The sequence below is a fragment of the Anopheles maculipalpis genome, chromosome 2RL, assembly GCF_943734695.1.
Source record: "Anopheles maculipalpis chromosome 2RL, idAnoMacuDA_375_x, whole genome shotgun sequence".
Lineage (NCBI taxonomy): Eukaryota > Metazoa > Arthropoda > Insecta > Diptera > Culicidae > Anopheles > Anopheles maculipalpis.
The window spans coordinates 28,515,048-28,538,325 of record NC_064871.1 but is presented as its reverse complement, the minus strand read 5'-3'; the positions used below and the strand labels follow the sequence as shown (position 1 = coordinate 28,538,325).

At 44.2% G+C, this 23,278-nt stretch overlaps 6 protein-coding genes across 6 annotated transcripts in view; 3 read left to right on the top strand and 3 right to left on the bottom strand.

The window, feature by feature from the left end:
- The window catches only part of LOC126558239 (TBC1 domain family member whacked), a 263,712-nt gene extending 256,228 nt beyond the window's left edge, over positions 1 to 7,484 (top strand). The window contains exons 2-4 of the mRNA XM_050214209.1: positions 6,099 to 6,399; positions 6,485 to 6,849; positions 6,928 to 7,484. Coding sequence (XP_050070166.1) covers positions 6,109 to 6,399; positions 6,485 to 6,849; positions 6,928 to 7,456 — 1,185 coding nt within the window. The 5' untranslated portion in view covers positions 6,099 to 6,108 and the 3' untranslated portion in view covers positions 7,457 to 7,484. The remainder of the gene's footprint in view (positions 1 to 6,098; positions 6,400 to 6,484; positions 6,850 to 6,927) is intronic.
- LOC126559176 (60S ribosomal protein L17) overlaps positions 1 to 23,278 on the top strand; it is a 112,577-nt gene that overhangs the window by 18,203 nt on the left and 71,096 nt on the right. The gene's annotated exons all lie outside the window — the stretch shown is intronic.
- LOC126556932 (phagocyte signaling-impaired protein) lies at positions 10,610 to 15,263 on the bottom strand. Its single transcript, XM_050212494.1, has 8 exons — positions 15,097 to 15,263; positions 13,949 to 14,666; positions 13,711 to 13,831; positions 12,730 to 13,005; positions 12,472 to 12,667; positions 11,219 to 12,387; positions 10,861 to 11,137; positions 10,610 to 10,788 (listed from the first exon to the last, which is right to left on the bottom strand). Exons 1-8 carry the CDS (start codon positions 15,143 to 15,145, stop codon positions 10,610 to 10,612), a joined length of 2,985 nt encoding a protein of 994 aa, XP_050068451.1. The 5' UTR covers positions 15,146 to 15,263.
- LOC126558495 (N-acetylglucosaminyl-phosphatidylinositol de-N-acetylase) lies at positions 16,305 to 21,834 on the top strand. The gene is made up of 3 exons (XM_050214519.1): positions 16,305 to 17,081; positions 17,148 to 17,241; positions 21,656 to 21,834. Exons 1-3 carry the CDS (start codon positions 16,331 to 16,333, stop codon positions 21,825 to 21,827), a joined length of 1,017 nt encoding a protein of 338 aa, XP_050070476.1. The 5' UTR covers positions 16,305 to 16,330; the 3' UTR covers positions 21,828 to 21,834.
- On the bottom strand, positions 17,566 to 18,157 carry LOC126559600 (NPC intracellular cholesterol transporter 2 homolog a-like). The gene is made up of 2 exons (XM_050215771.1): positions 18,067 to 18,157; positions 17,566 to 18,001 (listed from the first exon to the last, which is right to left on the bottom strand). The coding sequence occupies exons 1-2, from the start codon at positions 18,134 to 18,136 to the stop codon at positions 17,613 to 17,615; spliced, it is 459 nt and encodes a 152-aa protein (XP_050071728.1). The 5' UTR covers positions 18,137 to 18,157; the 3' UTR covers positions 17,566 to 17,612.
- On the bottom strand, positions 20,226 to 21,008 carry LOC126559320 (uncharacterized). Its single transcript, XM_050215456.1, has 2 exons — positions 20,873 to 21,008; positions 20,226 to 20,614 (listed from the first exon to the last, which is right to left on the bottom strand). The coding sequence occupies exons 1-2, from the start codon at positions 20,940 to 20,942 to the stop codon at positions 20,226 to 20,228; spliced, it is 459 nt and encodes a 152-aa protein (XP_050071413.1). The 5' UTR covers positions 20,943 to 21,008.

The window sequence follows — 23,278 nt, the reverse complement described above, 5'->3', positions numbered from 1 at the left end:
AAATACCGCGCGTGAGGTGGTACTATGTAAATATAAACTTTCCATGTACGGGTCTAGGGCCGCGGTGCATACCAGAACCCGTCAGCATCATGTTTGCTTTTTTAGTTCGCGCTATCCGTGCTGGACTGACCAAATATAACCGGCTAGGCACACACATTCACACGTTTACTCACAGTATCTCTCGTGTCCCCCTTCCGTTTGTGGGGTAAAACAAAAAGAATGTCCCCCCTCACATATTGCAATAGTCAGCAGTCCGTCAATCGTTGTGATTCAGATTGATTTGCATAATGTAATGTGTGCTGGCCCAAAAACAATGCTTGGCCACTTGCGTGGAAAGCATAAAGAGAGGGAGGTAATGTGTGGCCAAAAAGAGGAGTTTGTAAATGTGTCGACACTGGTCATATTAGATCTTTTGTAAATAAAACTTTTAACAAACACTCGATTCCAATAAGCATTTCTCTATCATGTTTGAAGTTAGTGTATGATTTAGAACGCTTCAAGTGGTTTGTAAGTCAACTGCACAGATCATCCCCAAGTACAGGGGAAAAAAGAGGAAAAAAATGATTCATTGTTATGGTAGCGATAATAGTGAGACATGGGGAGATAAGATCACACCCGTCTCTAAAAACTCGCCCTTTTGTTTTTTTGCATTTCAGCCAATTGACATAGTGATAAACGTTATATTTTTCATTTGTCTTTATAAAGGCTTTAAATTTCTAAACCTACATTCGCCTCTCATTGTGATAAAATTGTTATCTTCACTTGAAGGAGTGGAGCGACTAATTATTGATTTAATAATAGTTCAACCGTATTTATGTGACTGCGTACAAAATGTAGGAAATCAGCCAATCCACTACAATGGAATCTGATGAAGTAGTAATAACATTACAAAAGGCAGTAGTGCCTAGTAAGCCATTTGATGGACGGCGTGATCTAGTAGGTCGTTAAACCAAGAAAAGAAAAGAAGAAGAGCCTTTGAGACTACATTCTCTCTCTACTGTATTCAAGATGTGGTTTAAAATAATACAAAACTATTGCGGATGTGGCTTATTGTGTTGCTTAAATTTATCCATATAAATTGTTCATGAGTAAAAATCTAATAAGGCAGTTCTGATGCAGTTTGTCGGGTGATAAGATAATCGTGTAATCGGTGTCAATCGGTGAGGATGAGGCGGATTGAGACGTGAATTTGTTGAGGATGCAGGAATGGGTCAGGCGTGTATGTTCTATTCAAAAGCTTTGTTGCTCACTGGAATAAACCGGATGTAAGCATCCACCATTGGGTGGAACGATCACGCGAAGGCGAATTTCCGAACTGTCCTTCCGCAGTTCCTTGTGTGTCGTCAGATCGACTTGGATCAGGCGAATAGGCGGATAGGGATAGACAGGACCAATTCCTACCATTGAATCCGCGTATCTGTTGACAACGCTTTGGCATGGTGAGCGTCATCAGATTGGTTTGCGACGGAGTGAGCAAGCACAACCGGAGTGCGGGACCAACATCCAGAGAGAATGCAGAGGGATCACAGGCTCGCCGGGCGACACTACAGCTTTGCGAAGTTAGGCGAGTTAATCTATTTTTTTCCTGAACACACTAAGAGAAGTGTTTAATCGTGGACCAAAGTTCGGCTAGCGACGATTTTCCCTAATTCTTCCGATGTGGAGAAATGTTCTTGTTTATGTCCACGTCGAGATTATTTGCATGTCTATGCTGAACGGCGAATCAAGCAACCATTGGAACGTTTATAAATATTTCTTAACCCATCAGATTTATCCGTGAGCCGATTTTTTTGTTTTGATATTTGTTGTTGAATTCGCAACGAGGCATCAAATGGGCATTTACGAACTCACCAAAATTTCAATCGATTTAAAACGCCGTTTCTTCGTTCAATGGTGCTCGCCGCAATTGAAATAACCTTCGGCTGGATAAAATGTTTATTTGCCGTTCCGTAATAGAATGCATCACACATCGACTCCTTCTCCTCGTACGCACCATTCCGGATGATACGGTTTTTTTTCGAACCTTGCAGGCTAGTTACAATTAATTAATTTACTCACACGAGCACTGCCGGATGACTTTTAGGGGGTGTTGGTGGAAATATGGGAGGTAAGAATCGCAGCAATCGTACTTGTGGGCGGGCGAGCAGGCTTGGGTGATGTTCATCGGGAGAAGTAACTCCAACCTGGGGGTGTGCGTTTGTACTTGATGCTGTTTTGTTGGTGATCTGTTTACTGTCGCTGTTTGCCGAAGAGATCTTTTTATAGCGAGTGAGATAGATAGAGAGAGAGAGAGAGAGAGAGAGAGAGAAACAGAGTCTAGGTTAAGTTATGCTAATTTTACCCGTTCGGCAATGGTTACCCCGCCTTCATTCGATGCGAAACAAGAGCCACAACCATGCAAGTTTCTGATCACCATAGCACGTGGCAAAAGGAATGTCTTAAGTTTGTAAACTAATTGTTTTCTTTTAAAACGTTGTCACCGTATCGACAGAAAGTAAGCTGCACAGACAGTTTTACAATAGACCAGAGGGAAAGGTTTGCATCTCAAAGCATGTGTCTGTGTGTGTACGGTAAGGTTCGTCCACTTGACTGCGTTCCGTTATTTGAAGTAGTGTACTGCTACTACCCCTGCTGGAGAAGTTTAAATTTGCGCATCGTTGCCCGCCCGTTGCTGCCGAAGAGGAAGCCGGTAGACGAACGATTAGAAATGGTCTCACCAAAGCGAGAAGAAACGGAATCAAATTGGAACGGGTTGGATGAGGGGGGGGGGGGTTGGTAGTTGATGTGTGGAAAACGCATCGCCACCACACACACCCAACCCGGCTGAGCCGTTAGGTTTGTGCGAATAATTAGGGCACGCTCTTCCGTCCGGCGTGTGTGTTAAATCGATTGTGAACGATTCCGATACACCTTGTGAGCGAGCCAGCGCCAGACAGTGGTTGATAAGTTTTTCGCCTTTTTGGTAATGGGGAAATGTGCAGTGATCAAGCCAGCCATCCTAAGTTTTGGTGAGTTTAGTGTGAGTTTTGGTATAAATCTATTTGAGGAACTACATTCCAGAAATTGGAATTTCCTTTTTTGGGGACACCAATCAAGGAAGTTGTTGTCTAATTCTTGTAGCTAGTTTGGCATGAAATCCTTTCATCGTTGTAGTATTGTAGTCGTATCAGGATACTAATCAACAAACAGGTCTGATATTTGCAGCGGAACAACGATGAAAAGATTGGTGTCCCAAAAGGAGGAAACCCCAAGCTATGGAATGAATGACAGAGGAGCTTCACCGATCAGGGAGCCTCACGGGTTAAGCACGGGAGTTTCCGATCGAATAGTGTTCGAAACGGGAACCGTTGACGTGGACATGTTGGTCACGTTCTGAGTGGATAGCGTCGCTATAGCTGCATCGAGACCACCGATGGTGACCGATGGTGTCCGTTCCTGAGTGGTAATGCCGATGCGGCGCAACCGTACCACTCTTTCGACAGGCGTCCCCGCAGATGGGGCCGCTGCATCTTGATCAACCGTAACCGTTCGTGGCTTTCGACGCTGTTCAATCATTTTATCACAGTAATATTAGCAACCGTAAATTATTTCTCTTTTTGCAATCATAAAAACCAACGCAATGACCACTGCATAATTATTGTGAATGACTTGTAATATTTGTCTATTATTATTATATAAAGACTTGTTCTACCGTAGAGTTTTGCGAAAGGATCACTAACTGTTGGCCTTTTAGGTATAGTGGCCATTTTGGAAGCTTTCTTCTTGGCTTGGAGTTGCTGATACCACGTAGTTGAATAACAGTCCTCTCTACGGGGGAACCCTGGTCCTGCCGTGTGAAGGCCGGTGTCGGTGTCGGTCAATTTTATTTCGTGCTGTTTTCTGTTCGTTCGTTTCGTTCTTTAGCAGATGTTTCACTTATTTAAAACAGCTCATAGATGGCTACCATTACACGTTGATCTTTAGCTTCCGGTTTTCCTGGAACTAAAGATATTCAACCAACATATTGGAAAAGATCGCACTGCAAACTACCAGATTACAGCATCTTAGAGATCGTACGATTCACTTCAATCGTACCTTGTGCTAATCATGTGAAGCATACTGTTATAGTACTTTAAGCTTCAATTTTACGGCGAATTACGTCCATCTACTTCCGCAGCTCTTCTTGTCTGGTACCTTTGAGGCAAAGGTAAATGTTTACCCAGTGTATTTTCCTCTATACGAACCATCTTTTTCCATCTTGCACAAAATCGTTTCCTCTTTACGGTGCGCTGTATGTGTAACTTCCTTCACCAAAAGGCATCACACCAATTCCAAACTCGTTTGTTCCACTTTTGATTTCTCTAGTCGATCACACTAAACGAATGAACCCTTCTTAAACACTCACACATTTTTCGTACGTGATCATTGCCAAGAAAAGGGTTTCGTTTGCATAAGCCCCTACCAGAGAGGCACAGAGATGGCTTTGATGCCGACAAGTCTTATGTCCAGCAGGGAAGGTAGGCGTCCGGCAATTGAAACTAATGAACTTAATGCAAGATGACGAGATGATTGAACGATTTTCTTTAGCTTTTATAAGTGCTTTTTGGAATTGTTTCATGCACTAGTCGGCAAAGTAAACGAAGCGTTACTAATCGGATGCTTAAGCGTACTCGTTGTTTAGACTATGGGCCGATTTCTAGCGATAAAACTTGGTCCACGATTTCGTGTGTAGTGTGTTTATTGTAGTTATTGTATTGTACTCGAATTGTACTTATATTTGCTGTACCTTTACTTGTTTATTTAAACAGAATATATATATTTATCGCCACGTACAACATCATTCTGACTTAACAGTGGGGGAAACACCCATTATCTTGCTGTGCCGGATATGGTGTCATCGAGTGAGAAGAATGTTTCAAATCGCTCAGTATTCTATTTCCAGGGCACGAATGACCCTTCGCAGGGAAGCGTTTTTCTTCCCATCCGTAGTTCTCCCACAATATGGATAGAACACGCGGTCCCGCCGGAGTACTAGTGGTTGGTTGGGTATCTAAATTGGACAATTTATATTTAGAATCTCGTTGCGCCCTTAGGGGCAAGTTCCTGTCTAGCGCAATACCTAGTTTTCGCCAACCATTAGTACTCGATGTCGGGGACTCTATTCCCTCCTAGACATGCATGCGGCGAACGGATATTTCCATTCTACCGTTGAGGAGATGCTTAGACCCGTCCCCTTGCTTAGTACGCCATGAAAAATCACGACCTACGACACACTGCACGCTACAAACGGTCCCAAAATAAATTGTTCTTGTTGAAAAGAGAAGGTTTCCCTTCATGAAACGATCGATGGTTCGATTGAAATGCAAGCATCGGCAGCTTGCATGCGTAAGATCGATTCTTGAATACTTGCCCACCTATACCGAAAATGCAGAAGTAGTGCAGTAGGTGCAGTTAAACGAGCAACATTCGAATCACAGTTTCATTTTCCTTACAATAAGAGTTTGGTACTTTTGTGTTGAGTTTCTGGGCAAGATCTGGGTAAGATACCGGGTAATGATCCTCCTCCGTACGGCAGGGGTTTTACTTTCATTCGATAACGGTGTGCAGACGGTGGAAAACTTTCACCTTAAACCGTGCTCTGCTTGGAAAATGCATCACATAATGCGTGAGAATTTTCCTCTTAACGATCTCTTGTTTGGGGCGGATGTTTGGTTGGTTCGGCGAGGGATTGCGGATTGTGCGGTTGTTGGTGACAAGCTGAAAAAGACGGATGAAATATGGACGACGCAATTCAAGTGACCCGGTCCGCACCGTTATCGGGGTGTGCAAGTTAAGAAATAAAAGTTTCCATTCCATCCAAGTTGATCGTGAAAGTGATGCGAATGAACTCTGTTCGTGGTAAAGTACCGTGTAGTCTAATGCTGATGATACTAAATCTTGCATTTTGCGCCTTTTATCTTCTTCCACAGAGTGTGTTTAGTTTGTGTTATCATACTTTAACATATCATCACTCCAGCGACGAGGAAGACATTTTACAATTGAGAGTTGTAGTAGGTCAAGTACCCAACAGAAAACGAACCTCCAACGCAACAACCGTAGTAACGATAACAACCCCTAAGTACCGGTGTTATGGCAACCATTACAATGGCAGCATCACCAAAGTCCAACAGCAGTGCCTCGACGACGTCCATGTCGCTATTGCAGCGCCAATCGAGCAAGAACGCGGACACCGTATCGGTTTGTTCGACCACTAGTGCCTTCTCAACGTGCCCCGATCGGCACGGCTTTTACGGTGGCAATCAGTTCTCGGAGAAGCCGAAAAAGGAGTCGCTGACGCGCGAGCAAATAATTGCACGGGAAAAGAAATGGATCCACATGACGTCACACTGGGCGGAGTATATGAACACCAACTACAAAAAGGTAATCTGGAAAAAAAATTGTACTGAAGAGACATTTTGAACATGATCTAATACCTGTGTGTGTGGTACATTTCTTCTTTCATCAGGTTAGAGAACGTTGTAGAAAAGGAATTCCGGACGCATTACGACAGAAAGCATGGTTCCTGCTGACCGGTGCCAACCATCTGATGGGCAAGTTTCCCGACTGGTACCAGCATCTGCTCGAGGAGCCCGGCAATCCGCAGATAATTGACGAAATTCGCAAGGACCAACATCGACAGTTCCCACACCACGAAATGTTCATCGACGACGACAAACCGGGCCAGAAGGAGCTGTTTAACGTGCTAAAAGCGTACTCGGTGTACAATCCGACGGTCGGATACTGTCAGGCGCAGGCACCAATCGCTGCCTTCCTGCTCATGCAGCTACCGGCCGAGCAGGCATTTTGGTGCTTCGTCGCTATTTGTGACAAGTGAGTGGCGCGCGCCAAAAATCAAAACACCAGCCAACCCAACCAAAACCTTATTCACGCGTCTCCTTTTATTTTCAGATATTTAGAAAACTATTTCACGCCCGGACTCGAGATGTTACAGCGCGATGCCGGCATGCTTAACCGGCTGCTAAAGAAAACATCTCCGGCCGCGTACCGGCATCTCCAGAAGCACAACGTCGATCCGCTGCTCTACATGACCGACTGGTTCCTGTGCGCGATGACGCGTACACTGCCCTGGGACACGCTGCTCCGCGTGTGGGATTGCTTCCTTTGCGAGGGTGTGCGGATATTTTTCAAGGTAGCGCTTGTCATCATCGGTGCCACACTTGGCCCCCAGAAGGTACGGTCACAGTGTAATGGGTTGTGTGAAACGTTGGCCGTGCTACGCTCGCCACCGAAAAAGTTTCTCGAGGAAGATTTCATCATGCACCACATCTTTCGGTTAAACATTACGATTGAAGACTTCCACCGAGAGCATAAAAAGCAGGAGATGCTGCACCGGAAGGCTAAGCTAGAACAGCAGAAAGCCGCCCAGCAACAGAACGGTGGTGGGTCTTCTAACAATGGTCCCAGCAGGAGCACGTAGCCTGTGTCGTGTGCGCTACTGGCATCGAGGTAAGAGGAGCGCTAGTCCATCGAGGGGTACATGGGGAGGAATTGGGGTTTAACCAGCTCAACCTTCTCTGATCCCACGAAACACGAAACGTAATTATACCAACCGACCAGATTTGTCGGTTTTCTGCAATTAAGGGCGCATATTCGTCTCTATTTCTATTCTTCCATTAAGAGAGCGTATATAAAATGGAATCAGAAACCCGTTTAATGATAGTAAGAAATAGTATAATTGCGAAACAAAAACGCATCACCGAAATTTGATAAACATTTTCGTCCTCTTTCAGGCGAAAAATAGAGCGTTTAGGAAAAAAAAAATCATTAAAGCGAATATATCATGGTTAGGAAGGTGCGCCGATGATTTCACTCATAACGAAGTGAAAACCCCAGGCAACACACTCGTTGGAACGCAGATTTATAGTACAATTTTATATCTTTTTCTAAAGATGAAACACATGCGTAATATTACAACATCCGTATTCTAATTCACTACAGTCCAGATAATTTTTAGTCGTCGTTAGTGTTAGGATCCTGAAGGCACGATAAATGAAGTATATACACAGGGGAAAAAAGGATAAGAGAACACTTCACAGAGAAGAGAATTCTTCGACAAAAAAATTGTTCTTTTCATTCTTCATTCCATTGTAAGATCGTAAAAAGAACTCGTTTTGCAATTAATTGCACGCACAGATGTTTATTATTCGATGTTTGAGCAATCGAACGATTTGGGCTGATATAATTGTTCTTTGGAAACAAAATTCCACGTAGAATTACGTATATCAACATTTTCGATTTCTTAGCCGAAACATAAAGCATGTTAAACGAGAAAAGTCTCCCAGCGAAAAACACCGTTAACTGTATTCGTTTCTATACCATTTAAACATTTCTCACCATTTAGCAAATCGCACAAAGAGTATATAACGTAAAAAGCATAACACTACACGAAAAATGTTACACATACACGGTTGTTACACACAATAGTTGTTACTTTTTCGCAAAATGATAATGAACACAAAATATATCCTCTCGATACTAAAGGATTCTAATGAAGAAAATAAGGCGATCGAGCAAACAATTTTAATCATGGTGCCTTTCTTTTCTTCTCGTGCATTAAACCCAGCACTGGGCCTTACTATTGCACAATATCATCGATCCGGGGGACACGCGTAACCACGAATCGTGCGTTATCATTACGTTTAACGTTTAGAAATATGTTTAACATAATTAGGACTTTTCTTTCTTGATGTTTTCATAAAAAAATATTTCTGTTTAGTTTCGTTTATAAAGAAGAAACACCATAAAATTCAAATTAAAAATTTGATTTTCATGCGGTGGTACAATTACAGAATTTTACGGCCATAGATTTAAATGTCTCGATTTTGTCGGAAAAAAACAGAGCTTTACGCTGAGGTAGGACATTTAATTCTGAGTTGTAAAACCTCTCGCTGTACTTTGTGCTCTTACAATTCGTGCAATTCGTCGTCGTTATTTGGCATATTACAAATTTGCCACTAAAGCTAAGGCATTAGTGTGAATTTTGTTCACCAGCAATTATTATCTTCCCATCATTATTTATTCGCACGCAATGAGATAACAATTAGTGAAGGCAGCTAGCACCACCGTGTACACCGTTCCAATGCGCTGGAACTTGAACGGCGTGGGGTTGTAATAAATTCGTGTTTACTCTGTACTAAAAGATATACATTGTAGTACTATCTCTTCAATGCTAAAAGTGGTAACGCCGTACATTGAATGTTGTACACTATGAAAGAACTACATACTGCTCTTTTTTCTAATTTATAGTGATAACAGCACCGAAGCAGCACCATTGGTCATCAAATGTCTTCCTCAAGAGCGTTGTTTTCGGATAATTTGCTATAGCAAAAATTATTCTTTTTCATCGTTCTTCTTTCTTTTAGTTTATTTATTTCTTCCAAGTGTATCTATTCCATTCGCTCCGTTTGTTTTGCATGGGCAGAAAACTAAAACTGTAATTAATCGTTACTGTTTGCAAAAACAAAACCGTCTTTTGATTCTAGCGCTGCTTTATAACCGTTCGAGCTGCTCTAATGTAATGTCTGTTTGCTAAAGAATGTGTTTTACAATCGCGGCATCGTGGCCAGACCCTTTCCATCTACTGGGCGGTTATTTTACGAAATAATCTTCCGAAGTGCCTATACGTGTAGCAGTTTTGTCGATTCATTTAACATATCACTTCATCGATTCATCGTTCGTGTACAGCTGCTGCTGCTGCTACTACAAAAACGTATTGCGTTTACATGGTTGTAGTTATCCTTCGAAAATTGGAACGATCATTTGCATAGTAAAAGGTGGGTAGATAAGTTGTAGTTCTGATGTACTACTGTGTCCGAAAAGTAAGGTGACATTGGATGTCATATTTCACGCGCCCCTTGTTTTTATTTTTCGTTTCAAGTCACAACATCAACCCGTCAATTTGACAATTTGTTATTGGAGCTGCGCCTAGTGTTTTTGTCCATATTAACCATGTCCAAGTTTGTGGAGCAGCGCGCATGTATCAAATTTTGTTTGTACAATGAAATAAACGCTGCGGAAACATTACGGATGTTACAAAAAGCCTTCGGGGAAGGTAATCTATGTCGGAGAAAAATGTGTAGAAATGGTACATTGATGGCCTTGAGAAGATCAAAGACGAGGATCGTCCATCCACCTCGTCCGACGACGCCCACGTCGTCCAAATCAAGGATTTGGTGGTCAATAATTTTCGGTTGACGATACGAGACCTTTCGGAAAGTGTTGGGATTTCCAAAGCCTCGGTCAACAAATTTGTGGAAAAACAACAGCTGGTTTTTGCACCACGATAATGCGCCTACATTTTTATTACGACACTTTTATTACGACCTGAGAAGCTCGTATTACTGGCCGATAGATTCTCACTGAAACAGCGACTATATGACAACAAATAATGCACAGAATGATCGAAAGGTTTACTCACCAACAAAACACGATGAAAGACGAACACGCCGGCGGAACCTCATCCAGGTTTTAAACCTTGAGCTCCAGTTTACTATTAAGGTCGGTCGGATTTCTACAACATATGGATGTGGATTGGCTAGAGGCAGGTTGGTTACGCACGGAACTGCCGCCCTTAAATGGCTTTACTCATCAGCTTTAGCTTGTCTTTTAACACCTTTCGCAGCTCCCTTACTTCAGTCAATGCATTCTCTGCGATGGTCAATTGTATGTTGGAGGCATAGTTGGGATTCAGCGACATTCGCTCTATAGCGGCGGTGAGACTTTCTTCGACCACTGGTGGCTTCCAGGAGGCTAGCGGTACAAAGCGAAACAAAACAATAAGTCAACACTCTTTTACTGAAGCGGATTGTTCGTTCGGCTTACCTAGCACAAGGTCCATTTCGTTGATTCGTTGTTTCAATTCCCGAAGCACCTTCGTAACCAACGTAAGACGTTCCCGCTCTGGGACGAAAATGGTAGCGGCGGCCGTTCCAGAATTGGCATCGCTGTTGATAGCATTATTTGTAGCACCCGGTCCGCTGCTATCGGTAGACTGTCCCTTTTTACCTTTCTTCCCCGTGTTGGGCTGCGTTTGGGATGCTGGCGTATGAAGATATTTGTCGTAACAAACCGCCAGAACGAACACCATGAATGAGATCATCTGGAAAGCAATAATAGCGAGAGTGGTCACAAAATGTTGAACATTAAGAACGGCAACCAAGGAAATCGAATGATTCCGTACCTCAATACAACCATTAACGAGCTCGTGCGTCATCTTCCAATGCCACAGCAAATCTGACGACTGGTGGTACGTTTCGATAGCACCCTTTAGCGTCTCGTAAAGGGACGTCACATCGCTGCAACACGTATCAGCTGCCTCAGTAAGTCGCTCTACGCTGTGACCCTTCCACAGATCGAGCACCAGATCGGCCAGATGTGTAAAGACACGCTCATACGGTAGGCTCAGGTAAAGATGTAAACGCGACGGCAACAGATTGACTAGATACCGGCCACTGATCGGAGTGTGCTTTTTACTACGGATATTTCCGACCACTTCGACCCACTCATCACGCAACTCTTGCGCAACCGTACATTCCATCGTCGCCCGGTTGAGATATAGTTCTACCAGCGAAAATATCATTCGCGAGAGACTCGATCGTAACCGCAGCAAATCGTAGTCCTGCTCGTAGCTTAACTTTTGCAGTCGCTCCCGACGATCCTCCAGCGTAGCACCTACCGGTCTCGAGACGAATGGTACTGCTTCGGGCCCATCACATGTACCATTGTTTGTCGGTTGACCATCGGCAGCCTCATCCTTATCGCCGGGCGGATCCCAACAGACGAAGATCGTTAGATCTCGGTTGTCGTGCAACTTGTCCCACCGTATACGATCCTCGTGCGGTTTCTGGCGCGTCTGCCGGTATGCTGCCAGCAGCTGGGACAATGTACCACCGGAACTTACCACCATCAGCAGCAACGTTTCGACGGTTACGAGCATAAAGTGAAAACTGTTGGTAAGCCTGCTGCGGAAGTCGAAAATTTCCACCAACTTTGAGAACGTGCCGTAGTTGCACAGTGCCTTCGTAAATTCCGAGTTGGCATCGTTATCGTTAAGGAAAAAGTAAAGCGTACGGTCGTACGTCGTTTTGGCCAGTGCTGGAAAGCCAGCATTTGCCAGCTGGGCGCAGTGCAAATAACCGAGCGAATCAAGCTGTATGTGCTTGATGTCTAGCGCTTCGTACGCCGTTTGTGCTGCCTGTATTAGACCGAGCCGATGGTACAGTTGTAGAACTAGCAGCTTGCCGTGGAAGTTATTAACACTGTTCGCTAGCAGATGGTTTAGCAAGCATAAGGCTTCGATGGCCGGTCCAGAACGTTGCATGCGCCATGCCCGTTCATACATAATTTGCGCTAAAAAGAGGTTAAAAGAAGCAAAACTCCATTAAGTTGAGGGTTAAAAACAAAAGAGATGACGAGCTGGATTCGTGACCATACCTGCAAGCAATGCGTACGCATCGGATGGTCCCATATCGGTTACAAGCAGCCCCTGCCCGTACGCATTGTACCCGTGTTCGTAGTGAAGGCTGAGCGAGGTATAAATGGCGTGCAGCAGTTCCTCGCTCACGATGGCATGCGCTCCGCTGTACCGTGCAATCTGTAACGTGCATATGTGTCGCTGCATTTGTTCTTTCTGCAAGCATAAATGGGAAATGTAAATTCTACCCTTTCAAACACTGATCGTTTGTTACTTACACTTGCAGGCAACGTTGCTGAGCTGAGTCCTAGCCCGTTCATTAGCTTCGTAGCTAGTGCCCTTCGTTCGGAGGCCGGTTTGACAAATTCTAGGAACAGCTTCATATCGAGCGCACAGCACGGTTTGTCGGCAAACAGCTCGAAATATTCCGCCAACATATCGGACATCTTGCCGAACAGCTGTTCTTCCGCGTACTGCAGCTCAACCATGCGACGGTTCAGTTCCAACCGGGCTAGATATGGTCCACGGAACTTTTTCGGCTGTGCTTCAATAATCTAAAAACAAAACGGATTATATGCTGGTCATGCAACAGCAGCCTTTTGTTGTTGCTTGGTCAACATGCTTAGCGGAAGTTGGGCCAAGTGAGCCACCTAGTAGTTTACCAGTAAAACTATAGTTTGGCGACCTAGCGAGAATGCTGAATTGTTCGTACCTGTGACTAGGTATAGTATACCAAATTTCATAAATAAAAGACAATTTTTCTAATATTTATCATCTTCATCAACTGATCAACCAAATTGGCTGTAATCTTATACCATTTCAACCGGTTAAAATAAGCTCTCAAATGATAAAGAAACAAAATATCAAGAAACCGTAAACTACATGACAAAGTCGAGACAAAAATAACGTCGAATCATGCCGAATGAGTTAATAGTCGCAAGAGGGATTCGAATCGCAAGAGGCTTTTAATCTCTTTTGGGTTTCGAATCGCAGAGTTTTCAAACTTTTAGGATTCGAATCAAGATAGAGTTCTGGGAAACTGTTTTGGGGTTCGAAGAGCATCGAGTTGGCTCTGCTGTTATGCGAAGCGTTACGTCGCGGTAATCCCACCGCAACCCCCCGGTCATTAAAAGCTATGTTAAGTCGTATCAGCAAGGACTCCCAAAAGAGTTGTTAAAAGAATAAAATTACAGTAGGGAATGAGTAAGAGTCAAATTAATTCCTTCAAAAGAGTTGTTATTTTCACCACTAATGCTTACATCGCACAAGAACTCGTGACACATTTCCACCGTGTAATCCGCGCCGTCCGGTTTGTCTCCCGCCTTGATCAGCTCGAACGTGGAATTTATGTAATCCTGATAATAATCCCAACGATCTTGCCTAGACAGAGAGACAGATAGTTTGCGAATGAGTGAACAATATAGAAATGGAAGCAAAAATGCTGCATAAACCACCGGGCAGGTGGTTTATGCTGTAGACTGTCCCTTCTCTACTTACTCCCGTAGCAGCAGCTCCTTCAGCAGCCGGTTCAAATCGCCCCATTTGTTCAGCTGCTTGAGCAGATCAATCCGCAGATAGACGGGTGCACCCGGGTACAACTTCTGGCATAAAGCACCCTGCAAAAACTCGTACGCCTCGCCGTACTTGTGCTGCTCTTGCAATATCTGCAGGTACAGTTGCGCTTCCTGTGCTCCCTCGAGCTTGTTCTCTGCAATAAACTTGTCCACCATACGCTGGGCAAGAGCCAACAGCAGTTTTGCCTTCTCCGGGTTTGCCGCATCCGGTCCGCGCAATGCCTGCAGCACCACACTCATGACGGCCCAGAAGTAGTATGAGTTGCGTTGCCGCAATTTGTACAGCTGCAGTGCAACCGTTTGCAACGCTTTAAAGTCATCGATACGCATGTAGGCGATGAATAGCTGCGAAAGAAGTTCCTCGCTGCCCGGCACCTGCCGCACGGCATTGCTAAACAGGGTGCAGATTTTGTCCAGCCGTTGCATTTCCTTGTAGCACAACGTGAGCGCGTGCAGCGTGGTCGCCTCGATCGGTTGCTCCTGCTCGAGAGCCGCTATCAGCGGTGCACTGTCTTCGGTGCGGCCGAGCCGCTGATACGCCCAAGCTTTCAGTGCACGGGCACACTGTAGGGTCGGTTTTTTCTTGAGCATCTTCTCGACATCCTGCAGCGCCTTTTTGTAGTTGCCGATTTCGATCGATTCTAAAAATAGCCGAGAACAGTTAGTTTTGATCATCGTGCGTGCACGTTTGGAAGGGATAGGGGTTCTAATAATGGAATCAGTAAATGCAAAACAACACAAGAATCACACAATGAGATACGCGAGACGGATTTCTGTTTCGGGAGTTTGGGAATGGATGATGCCGGCCGGTAAACTGTGACATGTGTAGAAGCAACCTGACTTCTTCCCTTGCTGAGCGGAGCTCATGAGCTACGTACGGGGAGATATTCATTGCAATGGCACTATTTAGCTTATCACACCGCTTATCCGGCACAATGATATGTTCGCTCCACCTAGATCCATTAACCCCTACTGTAACCTGTCTGTCCTGTCGTGTGCGATTATCGAGTGATGAGACACCATGAGGAGAACAAGCCACCGGAACCCTACGGTTACCACGTTCTTACGTACCCCAGATTGGCCGTAGCTTCCTCTCGTACGCTAGATCTTCTTGCTGCATTGTGCCGAAGGTTTGCTTTCTCGCTAGAAAACGGGCCCGCTATTGCTGCTAGGTGAGTGTATTCGTTCACAAATTCCTTGCCCTAAGCACCCCGTTCAATTTTACTCGCGACTGCAAACACACATATGCGCACATCAACAGATATTTTGACAATCGGAAGAAAATTAACTTTTTTTTTGGCAAATTTAATTTGGGAAGGGAAATGTCTAACTTGACTTGCATCGAACGCCATGTTGGATTTGATTTGACAATTACGGTTCTGGTGTTCTGGTTTGAGCAAAGACGATGAGTTTTTTAGCTGCACTCAATAACAATTAACTTGTTGGAGTACTAACCAATACAGTTTATTAGCTTGTATGTATTTTTTGCGTCATTGAACACCTGCATCCAATCGTTTCCAAGATGGCAGCAATAAATTCCGCTACTTCATTGTCTGGATTCCTTGCGTCAAACCGGAAACCACGTATGTTTGTTTATTTTTATTACGTTCCGCACAGTGACCTAAGAAAATGTGTGTCATGAGTAAGTTGATAGGCGAAATCACTTTCCTAACGTTAGTGACATAAAATGTGTAAAAAAGTACCGTTTTTCAATATTCATGCTTTATTATTCATTCATTATTCATGCACAGTGTAATAAAAAAATATGAAAAGAGTCTTATTCCCAAACAAATGTAAAAGCTTGAAGTATAACGCCTGAACTGATCGTCTTACCTTGGTGTTAACAAATTTTGACAGTACTGTACATTTTCATACCGAGGCAGCAGATGCCTACGTATATGTGTGTGCGTGTACGCGAGTGAGTTTTGCTTGGGATTTGGAAGGAAAAACAAAAGGTAAACAAATAACCATATCGGCGAAAAGCGTATGTAACCATAAAAGACATTAAAACCATTGAGTATTTTTAAGTAATCTCATTTTTCGCCGTTTTTAAGTGTAGATCAACTTAACTCCGTCTCGCTAAGCGGAGCCTGCCGTTGCAAGACGTACGGTGAGAATACTCATCGTTACTCGCATGATTTTCCCACAGCAACAAAAGGCACTAGCGACAACTTGCTTATAAGATTGCACCGATCTGCTGTACCTCTGCATAACATTCAGGCCAGAAACAAAAGCGCTGTTCTGTAACTTTGTAAAGCTCGAGAACTGGGCCTACATTTCGGGTTCCGGGTGACGTGATGAGGAAATGATTCATGCTTCTCCGAACGTCGTCGACCCGCAAGGAAGAGAAACTATCATCAGACCGGATTCTTCATCCGCCCCATCACCGGGCACGTGGTGGTTCCAGCGCGAAACAACGGACCAACACCGGGAGCATCAGGAACAGCGCGGGTATAGCACCGGCTGCCTGGTGGAAGCCATTTACAACACCGCCCTGCTTTATCTGCAAGAAACGCTGGATCACATCGCCCTAGTGTTACTGGCCTACAGCATACTATGCATCGTACTGTACCGCGTACTGTTTCACCGTGCGGCTGGCTCTGCGTGGTACGGCAGATGGCTGGTGCGCCGCAGTCATCTGCCACCGTGCAATCGGGCCCTGCTCGTGACGGCCCATCCCGATGACGAAGTGATGTTCTTCGGTCCCACGATACTAGAGCTGCGGCGCCGGCAATGTCGCGTGTTTGTCCTCTGCCTGTCCGAAGGCAATCACGACCGTAAGGGAGCGATCCGGCGCCAGGAGTTGTGGGATGCGTGCGAAAGTTTGGGTGTACGGCCCGAGGATATTACGCTGGTGAACGCAACGCACCTGCAGGACGATCCGACCGCCGAATGGAAAACGGTTACGATCGCCAATCAGCTACTCCGTCAGCTGGAATCGCTTGACGCGGAACTGCTGATCACGTTCGACAAGGAGGGCGTCAGTGGACATCCGAATCATTGTGCAATTTACTATGCGACCGCGTCGCTGTGTCTTTCCGGGATGATACCGAGCAGTAAGTGTGGACATTTCGTTGGATTTAGTCAGACGTTCATTAACGTAAAACTCATCTCTTTCGCAGATTGTAAAGTATTAACATTAGAAACGGTGAACCTATGCCGAAAATATTTGTCAATATTTGATCTTCCGGTAACGTTGCTACTGTCGACCAATTGGTAAGTAAAGATATGGGCATCTTCGTAGGGCATCTTCTGTCAATGTGGGAGACTTGTTGTACTAGCTCGCCTGGTACCATTCGCTTGACATGCCCAGCCCAGTTTGGTGGTATGCAGTGGTCAGCGATTAGTGTTGATCAGCAATGAAGTTCTGAATGACTTCGGATCACCTATCTCCAGGGGCGCATTTTGACCCTTTGGCCCCGTTAAACTCGTCACTGTCTATCTGTAGTTATGGGCTTTGTGTCGTTCATCTACCTACTTGTTGTCCAATACGATATAGGGCAATGATAACAAAATTCTATTTTTTATAAGTAAACTCAGAAATGGTTTATTGAAAGGGGAAAGTTGGATTTGTGATTTTTAATAGTTTAACCGACGATGGCAGCATCAATTTCGATGCAAGTCACATCGGTACCGTCGGCAGCAGTCAGACCGACCTCAACCTGTACGGTAATGCCAACCAGCGGCAGCTCCATGGAGTAGTTCAGCTCGTAATCGAACGTCTGGCCAGCCGAAATCGGGCACGTAGCACCCGAGATGCCAACGGCGCACGCATCACGCAGGTCTTCCGGGATCTCGAATCCAACATCCAGTCCGAGCAGACGAGCGGTCAGATGAGCCTCAAGGGTTGGGGTACTGACCGGGGACACGATACCAACACCACGTGCAACCAACGGTGCACCAGAAGTGATTGTGCACGGAAGCGACGTACATCCCTCAACGATGAGCGATGCCGGTGTCGGGGCACCGTTGGAACCTACGGGAATTAATTAATGATAGACGGGTATGAAGATGAAGATCAACGCTGTACCGAACACTTACATGGCCGGAACGGGGTCTGTCCGAAGACGACAGCTGGCAAAAGGGCAGCAATGAGCAGGAACTTGTACATGGTTGGGTGTGTGTGTGTGTGGTTGGTACTAGGAAAACGTCAAGGATCTGACTACCTTGGTCTAGATCGGCGGCCCTTCTTAAATACCACCGTTGGTTACACTTGCAAACGTTGCAATGTAATAGATTAGCGGCCAAACTTCTTATCCTCCCAGTATCATAGCTTCTTATCATGAAATCGAGGGAAGAGGGGGATGATTAAAAGCGATGTGTTTGTACCATTTGGGAAATTTTCAGCTGGAGGTCTGTTTGTTGTTGTTTTTTTTTTTTTGACCACCACAAACAGGCTTCAACGTACGTAATAGGCTAACCAGATTTGTGTGAAAACACGAGCCATCAATGCAAAATAATGTCGTTTACGACGTTTTGGCATTTTATCATTAAAGTTCAAAGGGTAAACGTGTCGTGTGATTTGAGCAATAGAAATTACACTGGAAGGCAGGGGCTTGTTTTATTACTTGCTGATTAATTATGACGGCAGTTAATGATTTTGTATTTCGTTGTTTCAGAATAATCCAATCACCTACACCAATCTGCCATATGGTGTGACTGCGATTGGAAGGAGGTCCAGCTTCCATGATGAATCTTAAAAAAATAGCGTCTTAAAATGGTCTTAAGATAGATCGCAAAGTTTTGAAAAAAACTGATGAGTCAAATCCGTCCCCATCCTGGGGGTAATTGCTCCCACACCTAGCGTTCAAGAGTCAAGAACTCTTGAGTGAATTGACCTTTTTATAGTTCATTTAATCCGCTCCGCTGTGAGTAGATCGAGCGGCTGATCGCTGTAGTCAAAAATGCTATGCTAAAGGTGGGTGTGTCGTTCACCAGCACCAAGAAAATCGAGAAGGTTGCTGTGGATGTGATCACTAAACATCGGAAAGAGTTAAAAACATTCTTCATTGTGTTCAAGTTCTAGTTCGATCGAACCAAATAGAGGAATTAATTCTTACATGGTCCCATGTAGAAAAGAGAATATTTTCGTTATGTTTTAAAATTTTGAGAGTTTGCAGAGTTTTGTTTCTAATGCTTCCTACATGCCCGCAACACCTTTTCCATCTCTCATAGCAAAAACAAAACCAAAAACCCCATTTGCTGTGGTTTACAATGGTGTTTATTTGTAGGAATTAATACTTATCAAGTATTCTTCTTAGTACAGCACTCTTTGCTGAAGCTATTCGAACGTCCTTTACCTTCTTCATCCGATTGTATTTCAACGCAGCATTCCGATATCTTGCCAGTTACTCCGTGCGGATAAGATTACGCCCAGAGAGAAAAAATTGCCTGCGTCAAGGAAAGGGCGATTACTGAAACTGTACCGTTCCCTGGCGTCATCCGCCAGGGGTCACAATCAATTTGACCATCGACAAACGATCGTAGTTACCCTCTTACCCTGTGTTCTGTTTGGGAACATATTGCTTTCTTCGCAAGAACTTCATTTATGTTTTGCTGCGTGCCAATCACCGGTACATTATTTGCTTTCGCGGCAGGGGGTCAATACAGCAACGACTTGCAACTGATTCGTTGGATTAACAGCCATACCCAACACGGTAAAGTGGTTAAATTTTGTGCGATAAGATAGGCGGATAAACGGAAGCCAAGGGTGAATAATGACCGTTCGGCGAACTCCAGGATTGACATTGATGTAATATTTTGGTGGACAAAATTGAAGGAAACAATTCGACATACCATTTATCGCCATTTGTCGCGTAATGGTTGTATAATATGGCGCATTTTTAATCGACGATGGTACACGTAACTCTTGTAATACAATACAATAGGGTAGGATATTTCAATTGTGATCCTTGGATCTTACTAATTTCATATTGTAATTACTGTAAAGGAGAGTGGACAGGTAACACGTAAGGTCACGTTTTTAGTCGTTTCTACGGTCTGATCGTTCGGTATCATTCTAAGCACCATCTCCCGTCCTATCCCTTTTAGCATGACGAATTCCCGTCTACCAAACCAATCTCGTCAGATCCTAGCTATATCAAAACTGATTAAATTTGACAGCTTTAAATGTATAAGCTTAACATACGGGTTTATTGTAATTCAGGATCAATTGGTGTGTGGTGAGAAACGGCCAAGTATTAGGCGACAATTTGGGCATCGATTTCGATGCAAGTGATCGTGGTACCGTCAGCTGCAGTCAGACCTACTTCGACCTGGGCAGTAATTCCGGTCAGTGGCAGCGTCATGGCATAGTTTAGCGTGTAGTCAAACTCAGTACCAGCAGCCAATGGGCACGAAGCGCCAGTAATACCAACGGCACACGCATCAGCCAAATCCTCCGGAATCCTGAATCCGACGTCCAATCCCAACAAACGGGCCATGATGTGCGCTTCTACCGTTGGTGTGGCCACCGGTGTTACGATACCGGTCGCATGAGCAATTAGCGGACTGCCGGAAACGACCCTGCAGGGAAGTGCCGTGCAACCTTCGATGTTAACCGAAGCTGGCGTGGGTCCTCCTCCGATACCTGTAGAATAATTAGGAAACGGTCCGAGTTAATAGGAGCCTCCTCTATGTGGAGACGATTCGAACATCTCGAACTTGAACGAGGCCCCGAGTGCGTTTTCCCTTCTACGAAGCTACTACTTCGAAGCTCCCAACAGGGGGGGGGGGGGGGGGGCTTATACGTGGTAGCTGGTGGGACCCCAGACGGCCGCCTACTCCGCCCACCGTTTGGTCCGCTACTGAGCAGGGACACTCCTTTCGTTTTGCCCCGGATACCTACATGGACGAAACGGAGTCTGGCCGAAGGCGACGGCCGGCAGAAGGGCAACAATTAGCAGGAACTTGTACATTCTCGATTTCGTCGAAGCTTGCGGACACTACTGAACTATCTCACTCCAGGGCAGCCGTGTTTAAATAGTCGCATTTCTCTGTCGGTTTCGCACACGCATTTACTTTACGCAGCCGGACGTCAGTTATCGATAAATAAAAATCACACGCTTTTTACGCCATTAGATAACATTAGGTTTTGCGATTGTCTCGAGACCCGGGAGTCTCGACGCTTTAGCCTCCAAGCTTCTGCCTCTTAACGCGTGGTAAATGTTTGCATTATCTTACATGTGCGTTTGCCAAAGATTCTTGGTGCTTGAGGTGTGTGTTTGTGTGGTGCGGAATTCTTATCGAGAAGGTTCGTGTGTAATTATTTAATAGCTCGCGAATAATTCGGTAATCCTAGCACTGCCGTTGCAGGAGCAAATTTAGATTACACGGTTTATCGTTGCGTTTCAACAACAATTAGCAATTTACCGTCTATATGGGCGACACGTAGGTAGGTGCGTTGCTGTTGTTTTGGGGCAGGATAATTTATGTCCCGAAAGCACAAACACATGCACCGAAGAAGGTGAAGAAGGACCACCAGCAGCGGACTATGTGGTGTGCGCAGCCAAGATAAGGTTGATGAAAAGGAGATTAGCTACCGACGTCATTTGAAATATTTCAGCTTCAAAAACATTGTCTGTTCTACAGATTTCAACTAACAAAGGTATTACTTCTGCTTTGCTTTTAGGGTAATTCTAAGCTGGAGGGCTCGGCGCTCTGTACAGAATGCGATGCGTCTACACAGCTCGCAAATGGTGTGGTTTCGCAAGCTGTACATAATCTTCTCCCGCTACATGGTGATCAACTCATTGCGCGAAATCAACAAGACCGACGTGGAGTTCGAAATACTGGACACCTAAACAAGTAACGCCCCAAAGGTGTGCTCCTTAAAGCTTCCCCACGCTTCTTCCATCCGGCCAGAGGGACCACACATCGTCTTTTTTTTTTAAGAGCACGAACACACTAGAGAAAAAATAATAGAGCGAAAGAAACAAAGAACAAGTACTGTTCCTATAGTGGCAAACTGATAAACGATAAGTACGGATGCGCTTTCGCTAGTCTCCTTTTGTAATTTATGTTTTTATCCTGTAAGTAGTTGAATGCGAGTAGTGCCCGAGCGGTGACATAATGTGAGACCGTATGTAGGTATTTTAAACGAGCAATTTGTTGAATTTATATTGCATTGCATTAAAATTCTTGAATACGATATGTGAGAAGATGCTATTGAAAAAAAAAATATAAAAGTAGCAAATATGTTGATTTAGCACTGAATAGAATGAATTCACGGCCACAACCTCTTTATTTTTTTTTATCTACTTCCATTTAACATTAGTCCTGTACAATCTGTTACGTTTAATGCAGAGCAAACACTTTTTCCGCTTCAGTTTTTTCCAACACATGTTGCAATTACATCCATTCGTGAAATATTTGGATAATAAAGCTAGCCGGGAATTTTCGAAGCTGATTTTCTATCGATGAAGCTAATCATTTGGGTGATGAAAAAGGAATTGCTTTGTTTTCATTTCTACTTTAAGCAACATGCAAATGTTTAAAATGCTTAAATTACGAGTTCCACACATTTAATTCGTAGTAACAACAAAGGATAGTTAATGAATCTTTGATTACCGCATAAAATCCATCCACAAACCAATGATTTCCGTTAAACTTTGTTTGATTTCAAATCGACCACGTGGTCATCAAATTTAGCTTCAGTGCAGTACTGGACGTTAAGCTTTAAACATTCATGCAGATTCTGACAGTAGTTCAAAATTGTATTTGACATAACACGAACATTGAGTTCTGCAGGAACGAAAGGTGCGTACAAGATAATTTTACCTTGCCATTGGAAGGCCATGAGCCACGAGAGACCTTAAAAATCAAAATTTCTAATTTTCTAGAGTGTTTGAGAGACTTTCTCGTTTGGATCATGTTTTCAGAACCAAGCGCATACACAACCTAAATATACGAGGCAACGGAGAAAAAAACTACAACCGTTCGAAATTTCTCGTGGCCTATAGTTTGAGTTGCTGAATAAATTTGCACTATCATTTGAGCAACATTAACATTTAACGTGTTTTGTTACAGAATAGAGAGGAAAAGATCTTTTCCTTCGTTGTTCAAATGATAGTGCAATTTTATCAAACTATAGGCCACGAGAAATTTCGAAATGCATCAAATTCGTAATGCTGGTAGTTTCCTTCATTGTGGGGTCCTGCATCTTATGTTAGTGAGTGGAAGTTAAACTTTTGTCGTGCCCTCAACAAATTATCAAAATCAATTTTTTCGACAAAGTATCATTCACAAAATGATT

Coding starts and splice junctions, on each gene's coding strand:
- LOC126556932 (XM_050212494.1), bottom strand. CDS start 15,145: ATGCAGCAAGAAGATCTAGCGTACGAGAGGAAGCTACGGCCAATCTGG. Junction 13,832..13,948: donor AAGGAGCTGCTGCTACGGGA/GTAAGTAGAGAA, acceptor CTCTCTGTCTAG/GCAAGATCGTTGGGATTATT. Junction 10,789..10,860: donor CGAAATGGACCTTGTGCTAG/GTAAGCCGAACG, acceptor TTGTACCGCTAG/CCTCCTGGAAGCCACCAGTG.
- LOC126558495 (XM_050214519.1), top strand. CDS start 16,331: ATGATTCATGCTTCTCCGAACGTCGTCGACCCGCAAGGAAGAGAAACT. Junction 17,082..17,147: donor TTCCGGGATGATACCGAGCA/GTAAGTGTGGAC, acceptor TCTCTTTCGCAG/ATTGTAAAGTATTAACATTA. Junction 17,242..21,655: donor TTGCTACTGTCGACCAATTG/GTAAGTAAAGAT, acceptor CTTTGCTTTTAG/GGTAATTCTAAGCTGGAGGG.
- LOC126559600 (XM_050215771.1), bottom strand. CDS start 18,136: ATGTACAAGTTCCTGCTCATTGCTGCCCTTTTGCCAGCTGTCGTCTTC. Junction 18,002..18,066: donor ACAGACCCCGTTCCGGCCAT/GTAAGTGTTCGG, acceptor TAATTCCCGTAG/GTTCCAACGGTGCCCCGACA.
- LOC126559320 (XM_050215456.1), bottom strand. CDS start 20,942: ATGTACAAGTTCCTGCTAATTGTTGCCCTTCTGCCGGCCGTCGCCTTC. Junction 20,615..20,872: donor CCAGACTCCGTTTCGTCCAT/GTAGGTATCCGG, acceptor ATTATTCTACAG/GTATCGGAGGAGGACCCACG.